This window comes from Hypomesus nipponensis, chromosome 5, assembly GCF_054491055.1.
Source record: "Hypomesus nipponensis isolate SF chromosome 5, ASM5449105v1, whole genome shotgun sequence".
NCBI lineage: Eukaryota > Metazoa > Chordata > Actinopteri > Osmeriformes > Osmeridae > Hypomesus > Hypomesus nipponensis.
In genome coordinates, this window is record NC_140365.1 from 7,937,600 (window position 1) to 7,955,689 (window position 18,090).

The 18,090-nt window shown below is 46.4% G+C and overlaps 2 protein-coding genes across 5 annotated transcripts in view; one reads left to right on the top strand and one right to left on the bottom strand.

Annotated features, from left to right (window-relative positions):
• The window catches only part of cltca (clathrin, heavy chain a (Hc)), a 30,880-nt gene extending 20,246 nt beyond the window's left edge, over positions 1–10,634 (bottom strand). The window contains exons 1-2 of one of the 2 annotated variants that reach the window (XM_084697702.1): positions 10,364–10,634; positions 1,597–1,804 (exon numbers count right to left, since the gene is read on the bottom strand). In XM_084697702.1, coding sequence (XP_084553828.1) covers positions 1,597–1,804; positions 10,364–10,405 — 250 coding nt within the window. In that variant the 5' untranslated portion in view covers positions 10,406–10,634. The remainder of the gene's footprint in view (positions 1–1,596; positions 1,805–10,363) is intronic. The other variant, XM_084697703.1, reaches the window with a different exon arrangement.
• Positions 10,635–13,916: 3,282 nt separating this feature from the next.
• spata22 (spermatogenesis associated 22) lies at positions 13,917–16,460 on the top strand. 3 transcript variants are annotated; one of them, XM_084697458.1, is made up of 8 exons: positions 13,917–14,063; positions 14,310–14,382; positions 14,512–14,646; positions 14,742–14,931; positions 15,104–15,452; positions 15,581–15,707; positions 15,815–15,912; positions 16,016–16,460. In XM_084697458.1, the coding sequence occupies exons 2-8, from the start codon at positions 14,346–14,348 to the stop codon at positions 16,205–16,207; spliced, it is 1,128 nt and encodes a 375-aa protein (XP_084553584.1). In that variant the 5' UTR covers positions 13,917–14,063; positions 14,310–14,345; the 3' UTR covers positions 16,208–16,460. The 3 variants fall into 3 exon arrangements, with proteins under 3 accessions (XP_084553584.1, XP_084553583.1, XP_084553585.1); XM_084697457.1 differs by having other exon boundaries at positions 13,941–14,099; XM_084697459.1 differs by having other exon boundaries at positions 13,944–14,040.
• The last annotated feature ends 1,630 nt before the right edge of the window (positions 16,461–18,090 follow it).

The following is an 18,090-nucleotide window of genomic DNA, read 5'->3' on the forward strand; positions in this document are numbered from 1 at the left end:
AAAGCACAGGGCCACAGTGAAAGGCCAGTTGAGGAGATGAAGCACCACAGGACCAGGGTCTGCATGGACATCCCAGGAAGTAGAAGAAAAGCCCCAAGCTATTTTAGACCTGCTAGCTGTTTACTCAAGCTATTTAGACCTGAAAATCATATTAGGTTCGATGGCAAGGGACCAGTGTCGTTTTTTTTTTTGTTGCACCCACATAAATTGGATCTACTCTTCTAAACCAATCACACTGCCTTTTGCCTTTAACTACCAATCAATTCATGCCTAATCTGATTCCCTGTCCCTGGCAGGCCCAGTGGGAACTCTTCAAAGGCCTCTTTCATAATCTCTCTGCTCTGGCAGTAATTCCACCCACCCCCTCTCCCTCCCCCCCACCCACTCACTCCTCCTCATAATCATCATCATCTGGGAGAGGAGGTCTCAACGGACACTTCAGTAATCAGATCAATACCCGCCGGGCTTGGCTCCCAACACAACCCTCTCTTGGCACCCGGTCAAACCTCCCTGTTCCTGACACAGTCTGGTAGCACCCTGGCCTGGCCAGCCTTCACCATGGAGACGGGCTCGCGGCTGTCAGAACGACGAGGACATGAGGAGCTTTGCTGACTCTTACTATTTGAGACGAGGTATCAAGCGGACATAAGGAGGAACCTATCTGGAACTTTGGCCATGAAAAAGTACGTGTAGAAACACAGGAATTGGTCGTGGGATGGATCCGGATGGCAAGCAACGTAATTCGGAACCAAATTAAACTGAAATCATAATTTTACCCCCGATATATTCTCTCCCCTCCAAAGAAAAGGGTACTAAATCATGTATACATCTAAGAAACAAAATTGATGTAATGCAAACATTCAAGCTATAAAGTTGTGAAAGTCAAATCCTGTTTAGGTGGTCTAATTGATATAATCTCATAGTACCTGAATGACAAAATATATATAGATTTGTGTGTGGAAGGTGATAAGAGCCCACGTGAAGGCCCATGAATACTAAACAGCAATATAACGTAATCAAATGAGGAAGACAGAACTGTTTGAGTTACTGATGCTGGGTGAGACTAGGGGAGAGGGGGGGGGGGGTTTAACAAGGCTCGTGAATGCACAGCTAAACTAAAACTGGGTCGGGTCATAAGTCAGGCTATTTGCCCCTTTTCGGTCCAGATTTGAAAACAGGATTTGAAACTTCCACAACTGAGTGTACTGAAATTTGAACTCACCGTCTGCATACACATAAGAAAGCGGTAAAGAAAAAAAAGAACGTACAGAACAGAGAAACAAAAACAAAAAACAGACAAAGCAATTATGGCTGCTGGACAACAGTATCACAATTACACTACTGCTGGTCATAGATCATTCAATTCAAACTACTTTACGAAAGAAAACCAAAACAGCTGGACGTAAAAAAAATGCAATTCAACACATAATGGACAAATGTCGCTACATTACACACACACACACACAAACCAAAACTCAACCATGAGGACCCCAAAAGGGGCTAAACTAAGCATTTAACGTAGACACAATAATGAATGTGAATTTGTGTTTGTTGGTTGCCGACGATGCGCGAGGCAAGCGTGCGGCGTTGCCGTACCTTTAAGAGCGATGACCTTGCTGGCGGGGTTCATGATGGCACTGTCGGCGGAGATGGGCCTGCGGATGGGCGTGTTGGGGTCGGCCATGTCGATGATCACCACCTGCGCCTGCTCGCCCACCTTCTCCCGGATGCAGATGAACTTGTCAGACTCCATCGTCAGGGTGCTGAACCCGATGTTGGCCGGGTTGATCCCCAAGTTCTGGAGCTGAACACGGGGGAGGGAGGGGGGGGGGAGAGAGAACGTGAGCTCAGGGCAGGCAGTATGAGACTGGGGGCGGAAGGCGCCGGAACGTTTGCCATGTTGAGGTTCACCTGTACCAGAACAGCCACACAGCGTGGAATGGGGTCATCTCAGGCAGCTAGCACTGGGAAATCAACCACGTTCCCATTTAAATTTCCCCGTCAATTAGTGCAACATAAACTCAGACACCGGAAGGGGAACTTATTCTCAGCCTCCAAGGTAAACTGGAAAAAACAATTCAACAGCGAGGCATAAATTATCTGGAGGTCTCTAGTGAAAGCAGGTCTACGGCTCCATGATTTATTGAGTACAGAAGCTGGCGGTGAAGGCGAAGCCGTTTACAGCGTTGGAGCTGATTTCATGAGCTTGCAGCGGACGCCACGGCAAAACAACAAGCATGTCATGTCATGATGCTCAGCTGCTCTGTCCTCCGGGGGGGGAGGGGGGGGTCTGGCTGGTGATGTCACCGAGGCTGACACGGAGTGGTACCCCGCACGGAGCGAGGCCCTGGCAGGCCCCCTCGGATGGGGTGATATCAGTCTGGCCCGGCTTCTCGTCTGGCCTCAGTACTGAGCACAGAAACACACTGGCTTGCTCACAATCTGAGTTGAGAGACTTGATTTCCTTTTGGCTGCCATCGAGTGCCAGTATCTCACCCATGTGAGATGGTGGTACACAGCTACAAAGCACAGGTCTCCTCCACACCTAATGCTGAAATGCTGAACAGGGGTTCGAGGTTTAAGGTGATCATCCATGTCAGATTTCTGCCTCACGAGTTTGATAAACTGTTTCCTTGATTCGTCCGAGTGTTCAGTGCTTTCGTTTTGTGACATGCTGCTGAACTGGTAGTGGATAGTAACAACATGCCGTAGCGCACACGAGGAGCTAGCCAGCATGAAAACACAGGCCTGGGAGGTGAATCAGCACCGGCACACCAGCTGCCTCACAGCCACCACTCCATGGCCGGCCGGCCAGCCACTCTCTCTTTCTCTTTCCCTCTCTCTCTCTCTGGCAGAGCCACAGTCCTACGTGGGGACACAGGGCCTGAGGAAAGCATGGTGTCGTTCTGTTCCGTGTCCATCCGTGACAGAGCAGGGGTCACGGCAACATTTGGTCTCCCTTCTGTTTCTGAGGGGAGGAACGCGCCTCGGCTAGCTCATCCGCTAGTTAGGAATCCCTCTCTGTTTTAGCTCCTTTTTCCCCGCCCCTCTATGTGTGAGTGTGTGAATATATGTATGTGTGTGTGTGTGTGTGTGTGTGTCAGACCAAGGCTCCAGGGCTGCCAGATGCGCCTACATCTGAGGCTCCGGGGAGAAGGAAAGCAGCCAAGATGACGCCCAAGCTTCAACTGTTATCGCGCATCACGTAGCCAGCAGCACTGACAGGAGGTTGGTGGAGGGCTCACAAAGGGGAGGTTCCCAGCGAGGTAGCTGCTAGCTAGCCACATCCCTGCTGTCTCCCCATGAGCCTGACAGAGGGGCAGAGGTCGGGGTAAGGGTGGAAGCACTTCATGTTTCACCGTTAGCTGCTCCGGGGCACATCTCTGCTACACGATCACGGAAACAAATCACCCCCCACGGTTCACTGGAACGACTCACATATAAGGGGGCGATACTAAGGTCATTAAATACATCTGAAGAATCCTCTACACAATTATCTGTGGGATCAAGGCAACAACATGGGCCTCCGGAGTGGATGGTTGAAAAAAAAACGAAAAAAAAAAAAAACCTTTTAACCTGGTTCTGACTGAATGGGGCCTCAGGTCTGTAGCTGAGAGAGACCACAGCGTGTCCTACATAGCTGCTGGTCTCCCCCAGTCTGGACTCTCCGTTATCAATGAGGTGCCACTCCGGCCGACAACTTATCACCGCAAACCACAGTTCTTGGAAGGCCCCAACGAAACCAGAAGCATCTTTTATCAATGGGAGGACACACCCTCCCCCACCCACATTCTTTCACTGGTGTGGAGCCTGGCTTCCGTTCAATGACATAGCCAGCGACACAAGTCCTTTTGGGAGAGACATTGCGCAATATTCTTTAGTCAAGAGCTCGGCTGTATCGTCACAGAAAACCCTGACATTTGAGTGTGACTTATTACTCATTGGCTGCCAGGAGAACCTGGCTTGTCTGTCATTGGCTGGTAGAGGGCAGTCTGTGTGGGAGTGCATTGAAAAAGGTGAACTCGATTCCAACAGTAGACATTGTAAAGCTGCAGCTTTAGCCTCGAGCCAATATGATTCATCCCCTACTAAAGCGAGCCGTATTTAAAAAGGCACTCCCAGACAACAAAAGCCACCACTTCCCTAGAGATAACCTCCAATGGTGGACCCATATCATGACTCTTTCAGTGACGCGATACGCATGTGGTTACATAACTCCTAGCATCTGTCATGGGCTCGGCAAACATTGTGAGAAGCCACACATTTTGAACTAAACCCACATGCGTTTTTCGAAACTGTTTTGTTGCGTAATCCCTTGGAAATGGCTGGTCTTTCTAGCGCCACTCAATGAATCAGTGCCTGGGAATCAGGATTCGTATGCCACGGTAATCCCGATGGCTGGATATCCTTCATTGGAGAGGCTGTAGGCCACAGTTATCCGCACCGCATCGCTGTCTGAACAATAGTCTAGACAGATTTACTTGCTCTACCCTCTCCATCCTCCATCTGCTGGCTGTGTTCTGGGGGGCGGGACACCCTTTATGCACTCTGAAAACCCTCATAAAAAAAAAAACACTGAACAATGAATGGAATAAAATTATTCTCCTCAGACTGACAGATGTTGCACAGTGCCAGACCAAACTTTCAGGAAGTCTTGTTGACTCAATTTCCATGGAAGCGTGTGCCAACACGGCTGTGCCATCAACATGCCCGTTTTCGAGGTGAAACCAGGTCAAAAACCAGTTAGCCAGTCGGCACAACCTGGAAACTCATTTAATAAGTCATGAGGCCGAGGAGCCGTCTTCACTTGCATGGGGGTCGCTTTACCTGTTGGGCAAAGAGTGGCAAACACGCTGGCTCCAGGCCTTTGATTCCAGACACCGCCGAATCACTGCATTAAATATGACGAGTCGACCAGCCCAGCAGGGGAGGGCACGAGAGAGAGAAGCTCTTCACGGGAGAGAGGGGCAGTGAGGGGGAGAGAGATGAGAGAAGCGGGAGAGAGAAAGATGTGAGAGAAGGGAGATGGAGAGAGAGAGAGATGTGAGAGAGAGGGAGAGAGAGTCATGGCTGCCGCAGCGTGACATGCATATTTATCCGGGCAGTGTCCTCGAGTGAGTTCACCATCTCAGCAGCACAACATGAGGAGAAAAGAGCCCCGGGGTGGAAGCAAGAGGAGGAGAGAGGGGAGCAGCGTGCGACAGGAGAGGAGCAGCCGGATCGCGGCCAGCCCTCCCTGTGAGGAGTGATGATAGCCAGTGCAGACGGCGCTTGTTGTGGGAAAGCAGGACGCCACAAGGCCAGGGGGAGTCACGACCAGCCCCGCAAACACCTTCCACCACCACCCTCACCTCCCCCTCCGCACATCATTTCCTCCCGCCTCCAGAGGATCCTCGACTGGATCGCTGATGACGCCACGACACTGAACTGCAAAGCACTTTCCCACACAGCTCCCTTGGGTTACGCAAGACACTGCAAGCAGGAAGCGTGGACTGACGGGGGCGTGCGTGCTCTCAAGCGGCACGCCGCTCCAGCCGGGGGGGGGCGTGCAGGGGTGACCTCAGCGCTCGGCCGTACGTTGAGGCCGGTGGGGGCTACTACGGCGCCGGATCAGAGAGGAGCGCCGCAGCTGCTCCGGCAGCACTGTGGAGTCATGCGTTTGGTCGGGCTCCCAAAAGAGACAGGAATCCGCTGCCGTCCGTGCACTGGGCGTTCAAGGGAAAAGGCCGGCCCTTTTGTTTCCTCCTCTCCAACCTCTGCTACAGGGAGAGCTGCACGACACACTTACAGCCTCACTCCAGCTGCTGTCCTCCCTTACCAGGAACCAGTGACCTTAAACGGAGGAGGGGGGGGGGGTCATCCCGTTCAGAGCTCTGGGCCGTGGGGCTGAGCCGGAACATTCTTGCCGACATGTGACAGCTCTGAGGCAGGCTGGTGGGTTTCTAGTGTGTTCCTACTGGACCAGGAACAGGCAGCCTCTCTTTCTCTCAACCCCTTGGGAGCCCCCACAATCTGCTGATGGGACTTGTTTTCTCTTCCTTCGAAGGAAGAGGGCACCCAGCTCAGCACAAACAGGTCCTGCGTCCTGCGCAGGGCCAGTTCAAGGAAGGCCAGGAGAGGATGTGTGATGTGCTGAGGCCTGCTAACCAGTTAGCAGGCAGGCCAACAACAGGAAGCCCTGACCCATTGTCTCCCGGGCTGGAACAACAGGCGGGCGCTGTCGCCAGAGCCGACGTGCGATCGAGGGGTGACATGTGACCAGCCCAGAGGTGGGTAGGAAGACGGCTGCACTGATGGATACAGAGGGAGAATCGAGGGGAAAGGGGAGACAAGAGGAATGCATACGTTTGTAAAACGACATCCAGAGCCGTTTCTGCTGAGGGCCCGTTTCCTGGCAGCGGCCTTTTTTCCCCCCTTTTTTCTCCTTGAAATGCAGCGACTAACTTTATGGTACGTTTGGGTGAAGCTCAGGAATGTCGAGTGTTCAGCAAATCCATATCCTCACAAGCCCGTCACGAGATATCAGCAGGTTACCAGGTGAGAGGGCAAAGTTTGCTGCGCAGGCGGCCTTTTCGAAGTGACATTTAAAAAAAGCTGCTTGCCATAAACCACACCCGGAGGTTTTTTCTCCTCCACTTAACTTGTTACGGGTTGTGAAGTGCCCCCCCCCCCCCCCCGTCTTCAATTACAAAAGCAGTTTTTATTGCGGGCGAACGCTTCAAAGCAGACGAGCACTGCAATGTAAATGTTGTGTAGTAGATGTCACTGAAGTGACTGTGACACGGGTACCCCAATAACGAACTCCAACAAGCTACGTTGATACGGTCAATATAACATGCAGTGGAATCATAACAAGCAGCTTCGTGGGAGCTTGTAGGGAAATAAGCCAAAATAGTCAAAAACAGATGTTCAACACTGCTGGTCTCAGGACCGTCTAGGTACAGAAACATTTAATGCGGTACCAAGACAAACCAACTAATCTGATAGGCTATTAAGGTAGGAACTGTGTACTTAGGCTAGTTAACGACGACAAATGATTTCGATAAGCAAGATTACGGGCACTGATATTTAATAAAAATCTTCCTTCTATGTAAAAATACTTTCAGTCCTTTGAAACAATGCCTGTAAAACCACAAATACTATTGACTTTGATTTGATTTCCAATCCTTCACTCCAGGAGGGAAACTTCACTCTTCACACCATTCTCAATAACAAAATACTGCTTGCAAGGGCCTTTGTCAACACAAGCCAAGCATGATGATGTCAGCCAATGAATAGGATACAACATCCATTATATTCTAACCACTCTCAAGAGTGTGTGCGTGTAAGTAACTGGAAGATTCTTTTTTTACCGCTGTGGAGAGGTTGCAGGCTGTAACAGGGCTCGGTAGAGAGACACAGCTGTATAAATGGTTGACGTATAAAAATGCAAGCTATGCAATGAGTGACAGAGAACACAGGCAAAAGGACAGCAAATAAAGAGGGAGCCTGGTGTATAGGTCCATATGGGAGGTAAAAAATAAATAAAGACCTGCACCCTGGCAGATCTATGGATGTTCAGCATGGGGGGCTGATAGGGGCTTTTGGGTTCAAACAGGGTGAACTCGTGTGCTGACTGTGGTGGATGAACAAACAGGCTTGTCTATATCTGGACCATCTGCAGCAGCCATGGGCTGTGCTCTGCTGTGTTGTGCTCCACAGAGAGAGCGGAGCGGCAAACCATCCATCACCTGCCCACTGGGAGCACCGTGACGTCACAGCAGCAGACACCAGCGGCTGACGTATCGAGTGACTCGCTCGGGTCATGTGGCTGCCGTCAGCCAGTCGGTGGGTGAGATTCCCCCCCAGCCTGCTGCTTGATGCGCCGGGCAGATCCTGCGGCCGAGCCCCATCTCCAGGGCTTAGGGATGAACTTCCGAGGGGGGGGGGGGATGTTGCACGCAGACCTGACAGACAGCCCCCAAGAAGCCTCTGCCATGTGTGACGCTCCGCCGAGAAATATCCACAGCCTCCCTTCATTTCCAAACTGGTCCCGCTTTCAAAACATCCATTTAACGGGGGCAGTCTGTGTGGCCAATGCTCAGCATGACCTGCTCGCCGTGAAACACACGTGAAACGGCTCGTACAGGAGGTCATGCATTAGTAATATTGGCAGGCGATCCTTTTGGTAGTTATTCGTCACACTAAATGACCTTGACATGCCAACGACAAAGAAATCATAGAAGGCACACTTGGGCTACCAGATCCCCAGTCCTTATCAGAGGGACCTTGTGTGCGACTGCTGTTGAATAAGCCAACAGAAAAAAGGGACTACTGACTCAGGACCTTCCTCTACAACACACAGAGCATGATGTCAAAAGCACTATGACACGCTCGCAACAGTGATCCTACAATCGGATTTTCTGGTGATACAAATCTACAACTCAAGGAGCATGAGAAAGAATTTGCACTGTCAAACAGACCTCCCAACATTCAACTGCAGTGCCATGTCCATCTTAAATGGACAGGATAACCGGTACACCAGTTCCACCATAATCTCTCTAAATCCCACTCCTGCAATTAAGCACTTGACAAAACAACAGAAACTCCCACTCCCACTCCCCCCCCCCCCCCCAACAGTAAACTGTTCATTGCACAGCACTGTTGTCCACCATACTCTATGAATCTGCATTCATTAATGCATTAACCGTATAACTAACGGCAGCGGTCGGCTTAGTTAATCAAGAGCAGGGGTGAGTGTACCAGAAGAGCATGTGTGTGACCCCACCTGCACAAGACTGGAACAACCAAACCATCTTCGCAAAATCAGGACGGGCAGTCAAGCGAGGACAGCGAGGGGGGGGGGGGGGTGTTTTGAATACAGAACCTGGCCATTCCAAAAACAAACAAACCTTCATTATGCTTGGATACCAAAAAAGTGCTTTAAACAAAACAGATAATTATCCTGAAATGGAGATGTAGGTGGATCGCATGTCTTATCCTGAGGCTGCTCAAGAAACACCAAACATACTATGACTTATTCATTAGCTCAGAGAACTTGCAAGCCAGCAGTCCTCACAATCTATGCGCTTGGAGGTGCATAAACGTTTCCCACTTCCTCAACCAGACATAGATTAAGGTTTATTGAATCGCAACGCAAGCGTCGGTGTGGCCATTTAATACCACAAATATCAGTTAGAAGATTCAGGATTCTTTTTTCCCCAAATTCATATGACAAGGATTTGTCTTTGGCAAAATGTATCTTTGTGCTGGCTTATGGTTAATACATGTAGGTCTAGTGGGTTGGGAAGCAGTGATGGGATATGACCTACATGATGCAACATGCTCAAGAGTTTACCTTGCCCTAATCACAAAATAGTCATTATTACCATATCCACTTCTTATCATACACCCCACATTCACACCGAGTCATTTTGGATCTGTGTGGTCTCTAGTATGAAGGTGTGCCTTTTTCACCTGCTGATGTCATGCTCTAATCCCGAAACACTTAGATAAGCCATACAGATCATTTCATGATAAAAAAAATAAAAAAAATACATCAACAAGTGAGGCAAGGCAGCCCCTGTAATCAATAAAATGTGCACTTTTTGCTTTTTAATAAATATGTTGCTCGCTAGTCAGTTTAGTTTAAAAGAGGCTTTGTCAAGTAACCTGCTGAACCTGATTTAAAGCATACGTGGAAGAAGCTTAACAGTAAAAGTATTTAACTAGCTGTTTTCTTAACCAACTAATTCAAAATGCTAGTAGCACACACTATATCGTATTAATCTGACAATGACAACGAGCAGGATAGCATCTACCGTAGTTATCTCTTCATTAATACTATTTCCTTAGCAAGATAGCTATCGTAGCCAGCAAGCTAGCTTAGCCGGCTTAGCCGACCAGCCTCTTGTTGGTTAGCACCAATTACTAATAGCTAGCAAGCTGACTGGAAAGCAAGCGAAAGCTAAAGTATCTTGCTAGTTCGTTGGTACAGTACGAGTCGGCTACAGTCGTCTAAGGTAGGTACTTCGCTACCTAGTTAGTTGATGGCCAAAACAACATTCCTAACTTTATAGTTGACCATTAGCTTTCATATTTGGTTCATTCATGTGACCTCGCACTTAGCTAAGAAAGGTAAGATAGCATGCTAATGTCATAGGTTTCCCAAGAAACCATCGACGATATGTCATACTAATGGCTAGTGCTAGTTAGCTATCGTAAGCTAAGCTATGATAGCATTTTGTTGAGAGGTCATTTTCTTTCAGACGTCTGCTATACTTTAATGGTATTATCCCAGTCCAACAAACAAATCGTTTCGTACATATCCAAAAGCAACTGTTCAAAACAATATCATAGCTTCCATTCATTCAACATTAGCTACCTGCAGGTGCTCCTGAAAGCGGATAGGCAGGATCTGAGCCATGGCGGTTCCTCTGCTCTCCTCCTATTTCTCCTACTACTAACAAACTACGACTTCTTCTCTCTGATCCTCGCCGGACAGCCAGGGAACGGCTAGTAAAAAGTCCAAACGGATAAACTCTACGTCTTGATTGAAAATGTGTTGTCAGTTTGATGGCTATTTTATTCGTCCTTTTGCTGTTTACTTGCGCGCTTCCCCTGATGACAGACGGCTGCCGCTGCACTGACTCCCTGGCTGGACCTGCAATGGCGATGGAGGCTGCTCAGGAGAGAAACTATCCGGAAATGGCTGTGCACTTCAGCAAGGCGGACGAATACAAGTTCGTGGATTTTTAAAAGTGACAATCCACAAAATGGGCACAATATTCATAAACGTAGGATATTTGCATTAGAAACATACGAGTCTTGTTTCAAATCCGAAATGATTTACTGTAAAGTAAATACGTCATCCAATTGGAGACATCGGGCTCTTTGGTACTATTTCTTTGCTATTCGCCCTAAGATTTTTGCCACATCATTCGTCCTCTTGAAATAACGTCAGTTCCTATTTGCTGTGGACTGTTTCGCACCGGCACAGGGGTGTAGCCTAGTGAACTGTTTGGATAAGCTTAATCGTGCAATGGTTTGAAATTAATTCCATAAAATGTTGAATTGGGCTGCCTCCTATTTTTCTGAATGTCGAGGCTTACAAAAACATTTTCAGTGTTTAATATTTTTCCAGTGTCGGAGTATTGATTTTAAAAGAATGTCTTGGAAAACAGATGTTTTCCATTGTTATTGCAGAATTATGTACTGTAAACAACCTATACACCTGGCCTAACTGTCCATATAATAAAGTTCCCTTTAAACATGTATGCAGTCTTTCTTCAATTAATCAAACAGCTAAAATGTTGCTAATTTCAAGTGACTGGGTTTGTAAGTAAACGTCAACATCAGTCCAGATTACCCTGCCAAGGGTGGAGTACAATCCTAACAACCATTTCCTCTTTCACATGCTAGAATGTCTGTTCACTGCCTGAGTGTTGCAAAAGACAAATATTTTAGTAAGAGTTTGGAAAGTTGTCTCAAAAACTGTACAAAGAGGCTGACCAAGAGAACTTTTCAGCTAAGCCAGCACTCACCCACATATTCTGTGGAATGGTGTGGGCAGAGTTAAGAGATGGAATTGATTGGTCTGAAACACAGGCTGAATCGGCAGCTACTTTTGTAATGGAAGTTCAAAAGAAATTGTTGTGGTTCTCTCACTTTGTCATAAACGTTTTACCTCAGGAGTTGTCCATAGTCATAGTATGGATCGTGCAGAGTTACAACACATGTTTACAACCATCATTTTACTACAATTCAAATCCCTTTATTGATAAGGGATGTCAAGTGTTCAGGTAACAGAGTGGACAATTACAGAATAGGTAAAAAACTGAGGTAACACATAAAATCCACACAAAGAAATAGCTAAATAAATCTGCCTTGGAACATATATCTGTGTAAATATAAAGGTTGCAGTTGACAGATAAATATATAGAAATTGTTACAAAATATGCATTGATAGTACATAATATATAATTATATAGCTACAGTTAAAGTTATTATTTTATTATGGAGAAACCGAAACATTTATTCCATAGTACAAATGATGCATGACAGATGTCTGGCCAGTGGTGCTAAAGTCACAAGCTTTGAGAGGTGTGTCTGAGTCATTTCCACCCTGGAGATCCTTCAGCAACCCAACTCCAGCAGCACATCTGGACAATTATTATCTGACAGCCCAGGCCCTCAGACATGTTTTCCCAGAACAAGCCTTCATAGCAGGCACAGAACAGGGACCTAACTCCAAGCTGAAGGGGAGACTGCTACTTACTACACACATTTCCACTGAAGAATGAGGAATTGAGAGAGGGGTAAGATTGTCACAGATTTATACAGCCAGGTTGTAAAATGCAGTATCAGCAAATAGCTGGAAATTATTTCTTCTACTGCTGTCCCTGGTTGTCATGTAAGATTAGAGCATGCTATCATAAAATAAGATGAAGACAATTAATAAGCCCTGTTTCAGACGTCATTTTAGAAATACGATTTCCATAATGAGGCCATTCAGGTGAAATAGTAAATTCATACTGCTCAACGTTATTACCTGTAGTAATTCTGAGTCACAGAGAGCAAAGGACGCAGTCCTTAACCGTTGGGATCATCCATCTCAATGTAAATTCACCTCAGAAATGTTTAATCTCATTAGGATTCTGTTATGTGATAATATATGTTCATAACATTGGCCTGTAGGACTGCAGGAATGCAGCCCACGGCTCACACATCATCATGGTTGATATAAAACAAACAATCCTCCCCCACAAACACAAATATTATGACGGCAAAACCTGTCTAAACTGTCAGTGGTGAGTCATTGCACCTGTGAGTTCAGATTTATTAATTCTCTCCAAGAGCGTTATTGGGGGAGGTTAGCAATGAGTGGTGGGTTGGTTGGCTTTCTGAAGACTATTCAAATCACTGTTGCCATGGATGCAAGGACCCTGGAGACACGAGACACAGTCATTCACAGAGAGGCCATGTGTATCATAAAAGAGTGGCCTTCGGACTCTCTCTGTGGAAGTCACAGTAACAGACAGTCGGTGATTACCCTCAGGCTCACAGCTAACGAGGTGCAGCAATGGAAGCTCGGCAGCCTTGACCCTTGTCATTTCCTTTATACAGTCCACGACACTCGAGATTATGCCTGCAATATCATTTTTGTAGAGCAATCAACATCATCCATGTCATGTGAACTTTCTCAGAACTTAAGACCATTCTTATTCTTTAGTTATAATGGTAATGCTTGAAAACAGAAAACGTGGTATAATGTTGGTAAAAAGTAGTATATTTGGACTCTGTAGAGACTATTGTTTCCTCTTTGGCATGGCTTTAGACACAGATGTGAGGTCTCCCTCACTGAGTCTCCCCCCGATAGATTAATGAGTTTAAGGATCCCTCCAGACGAATAGAGTGGTCTAACGCCAGATCCGGTGCAGGGAGTCACGACTCACTCACTGAGGAGACCTTTAGATGCTCTGTGGCACATTGCCCACACACACACGCACACGCACACGCACACACACACACACACAAACACACACTCCCTCTCTCTCTCCCTCTCTCTCTCTCTTTCTTCTTCAATACTGCCAGTATGATTCAATGGTGTTACTGGTCATGCTGCCTTTAGTAAAATTATAAATACTGTAGCACACTTTGCTAATTAGTCATTAGAGTTGACACTTCAAACATAATTGGCTCTTAAAGACACACCCAAAGTGTGTGATCTGGTTTGACAGTCTCTCTAAATGTAAGTTTATGGTTCACAATGGTAGTAAAGGGCAGCCTTTGTCCGGATTTAATTGACCCTGGGCATGTTGATGTGCCTTGGATGCCTCTTTCTTGACACCTTTACATTGGAGTAGTTAAAACAAATGAAATATTGCAGGTGGTGGTTCCAGATTAACTCCGAAATACAGAGTGTAGCACCGTACGTCAGCAATCATTTCCTACTATTTATTTGGCGCGTGGGCGTTAGAGAGCAGATCCCGCTCATCACTTGATCAAATTTACAAGTTTGCAGCAAGCTAGCTAATGTGGAACGGAAGTACCCATATAAATGTATACGGGGGTTTCAATAGAAGGTTAAAATGACTATGATAGACCAAACTGTGTTTAAAGTTAGTGACTTGTCTGCTTTCTAAAATTAGAGCTACTCATGTACTGTAACTAGACTAGGCTAAGACGTTGGCTAGCTACAGAAGCAAGTTGGACGAATAGGCCTGTTGTACTGATAGCTAACGTCACCTAGCTATGTTATTCATTAGTGAATACTTATCTGTTGTAGTACTAGAATGTAAATACCCCAACTGGTTTCATTTATTGATTAGATTTCATTGACTGACTGAAGACACTGACTGGAGACAATGAAAAGATATGAAAACCAGACCAGACCCACAGCAGGTTTGTAGGCTGTCGGCTTTGTTAGGCTTTACCTGCTAAATTACGTTACCTAAATTAATTTGATATATGAATGCTTACTTTGCTATCCAGCTTGATGCGATTAGTACATTGTCAAGCATTTTTCTACAGGGTGTCTCTCCGTGCCGCTGTTTAACCACAAGAAAAGAAGCAGATTACCCTTGACATCTAATCCCACAGAGAATGAATTCTTCCCCAGCAATGAATACATGCCCCCCTCTCAGAGACCTGCCTCATCAAACACAAGTACGATCATCATGGTTTCAGCCACTAGATGGCAGCACAGTCAAAATATAACACATCACATTAAACCCCTAACCATGTTTTCACTTGTTCAATAGGTTACACGAGACATGCCCAGAATCAAGCTCCTGCTCCTGCTATTCAGAATAGTCAGTGGAACAGACCAGATAACCCCCAGCCTGACCAGCTCTCCCAGGGCCACTGTAGCAGGCCTGCACCTGGCCCTATGGGGAGAGGCTCTGCCCGCCTGCCTCATCCATACAAACCTGGCAACACAGGGTACAGCAGGTAGGCAACTGCACCTTTGTATGTATTTCATTATTTACACATCGTAATTATTTCACCGCAGCATGTAATCTGGAATAACATTAAGGTTGACAATTGTCCAATTAGGTTGAATTGATCAACTGTACATTACAACACAAACAGGCTTTGATCAAAATGGGCCTTGTGTCTTCAGTTCACAGACCACTCAGCAGAACACAACAGCGAGGCAGGATTTTCAAGTCCCCCGCAACCCCAGGCAGAGCAGCCACGCCAACCCTCGCGGCGGTGGCCACGCACAGAGCCTCCCTGCACCCGCCACGGGCTACTCTCACAGGGGTCAGCCGTCAGCACACACGCAGGCCAACCCACGCCAAGCCCCTCAGCCTCATCAGGCCCCGCCCCCTCCACCAAGCCGACCCGCCCCTGCACCTCAACATCAGAACAGCACGTGGAGGTTCAAAACCACCAGCAGCACTGGACCACTGGGACAGCCTGCTGGCAATAACAACATGTACAACACCAAGCCTGCTGCTCAAACTCAGGTAATGGAGAGGGGAAAAAGCAAGACGCGGAATGTGTTCTAACTCCTACGAAAGTTGGTAAATACAGTCATCAAAGCTCAACATGTAAGGAATGTATCCGCTTTGAATATTTCTACCATCTTGGGAAGACGACATCTGCATTTCGGGTCAAACCAGTGGCTGAGAGCTCCCTAAGAATCCTGACTGCTGTCATAGCTGGGATGAGACACTGGAGCCAGTTCAAGGACAAAGCTCCTGCCCTGTTTGAAATCTACGGTGAGTTGTGGAAGCTTCACTCCAGCCTGTATTATAGTGGCCCCGTGTGTCGTACTGTCCTTACCTTGGTGTGACGGGCTCACATCACGCTCTCCCTCCCCCCTCAGCAACTCTCGATTCCGCGGTCACGCTGGGATCCCACGGCGCCAAGAACTTCCTCGCGAGAGATGGCCAAGAGGTCTTGCAGTGTGTCTTCTACGAGAACGTGAGTAAGACAAGCCAGGAGAAGCAGGTGAAAGCTGTGTGGTACAGGTGGAGGCGTGAGCTGCTGAGCCAGCTGTGCTCGGTCCCCCTCCCCCCCCCGGCAGGAGCTGGAGCTGCCCAGGCTGATCCGGGGCCAGGTGCACCGCTGCGTGGGGAACTACGACAGCAGGAGGGACGTCCTCACCTGCGTGTCCGTCAGGGCCGCTCTGCCCTCGGAGCAGAGGAACGCCCAGGAGGCGGTGAGAGCTTCCGACGCCGAGATGAGGGGGCTGGTCAAGTCTCTCAGTGAAGTCTGATAGGTCAGGAAGTGTTGTTAGTACTGTGATGTGTTGGAGGAAAGCAGGGTCATTGCTCTGTTTGAGGCTCTGGCTGTGGTTTGTATGAGGAGCGTGTGTGTCTGGAACGTTCTCATTTTGCTGTTTCGGCTTACAGGATTCAAAGTTGATGTTTCTTTTTCTTATTCTCATGTTAAACTCTTTCATGCATTGGGAATGTTCACAATAAACGGTGTGCTTGTGTTACTTTGACAACAAAACCATAAAGTAACTTCATTTATGAAACATTTTATTACAAAGGAAATTCACACAACAGCAAACATTGTTAAGAGGGTAGTTTCATGTTAAACAAACACACCGATGAGGTAATATCTCAAAATATATCTTTCAAAAATGGGAAGAGTTTAGAATGGAAAGTGACCTGACAAACAGTTATTAGTTTATTTACAACACGTCACAATGAAAACCCAATACTTCTACTCTACAAAAGTTTCACCAGTGCTGAGACTTGACACACAATTGTTCAACATGTTAGGGAGCAAGTCAGTGTCAGTTAGCCCCAGTCATTCACACAATCAAGCACAGTATGAGGTCCTATACAATACCAACATTTCTTTCCTTTGTCTTGTTTTTTTTTTACGTGGCAACATAAAGACAATAATCTCCAATTGCTAGACATTTTACCTTTAGCGATACCTTTTATCAATTTTAAAAGTAATTCAGCCTAACATCTGGATAACACACACAGAGACATGGTTTGGAAAGAAACATCCAGATTCATTAACTTCACGGAATAGTGGAGAAGGAATACTACTACTTGCCCTTGGAACATGACAAGAATAAAGTCCTTTAAGAGGAATGGGATGGAAGAATAAAACTTAGCCATTAGCTTATCTCAGAAGGTAATTATTTTTAGCCATGCTTCACACATTACTAGGATAATGTGTCAACTCAACACTGATAACTATGGCCTAAGTTCAATTTGTACAGCTCTCAAGCTCTGCCACTCAAATCCTCTATCCCACTTTGTCGGGATGCCAAGAATTAATGCATTAACTGCATGTCACAACCTTTTAATTTCGTGATTAAAATGATTTACCTCTTGAGAATTGGCAAACGTGTCGAGGCATAATTCATTACAAGTACATCTTTCTGACAGTATTACCTTTAATGCGCATCAGGCTTTAACTTGCAGAATGTAATGCAAGTTCAAGGAGCTCATACCATGTACAGAAGACCAATCTGAAGTAGACAGAAAAGTTACACACCAAGTTTAAAAAGTAAAGAAAAGAAAAAGAACAGGTTCGATGCACTGGAAAGATAAGCAAATCTAAACGAATCAATAGCCACAGTTTTCAGAAGATGTAACAGTTTAACAATCTTAAACTAGTATTGAAGCAAACTTTGTAGTCTTGGTTTAATGTGAAAAGGCACAAGTTGGTATGGTCAGATTAGATTTTGTCATTGTTATCAACTTTTTACTTTGAACTAAACCCAATTTATTTAGCATTGCATGGTGCTGTATTGTCTCCTTGTCTAATGCCTGATTTTATGAGGCCCTGAAATAGTCTAATGTATGTTAGAGTAATGTAAACTGGAAAAATCAAATGAAGAATTGGGTTAACAAGACAATCATATTAACACAAGAAATTGGTTGACACAAGAATGCAATATCACCCAAACATCACATTTTCAGCAAATTCTCCCATTGCTTCGAGACAATTATTTTATGAAGCAGAAAGGACAAAATATCAATTGAGTCATGAAGGCAGGTCAAATGCTGTATCTATGGTCCAACTCTATTGACTGTGACACAGTGTTCTTGACAAACCTGTCAGCAACCATTTCTCTGGTGTTGTTAGCATTCTTTTTTTGCTGAGATAGAAACGGTCTGTCCTTTGAAT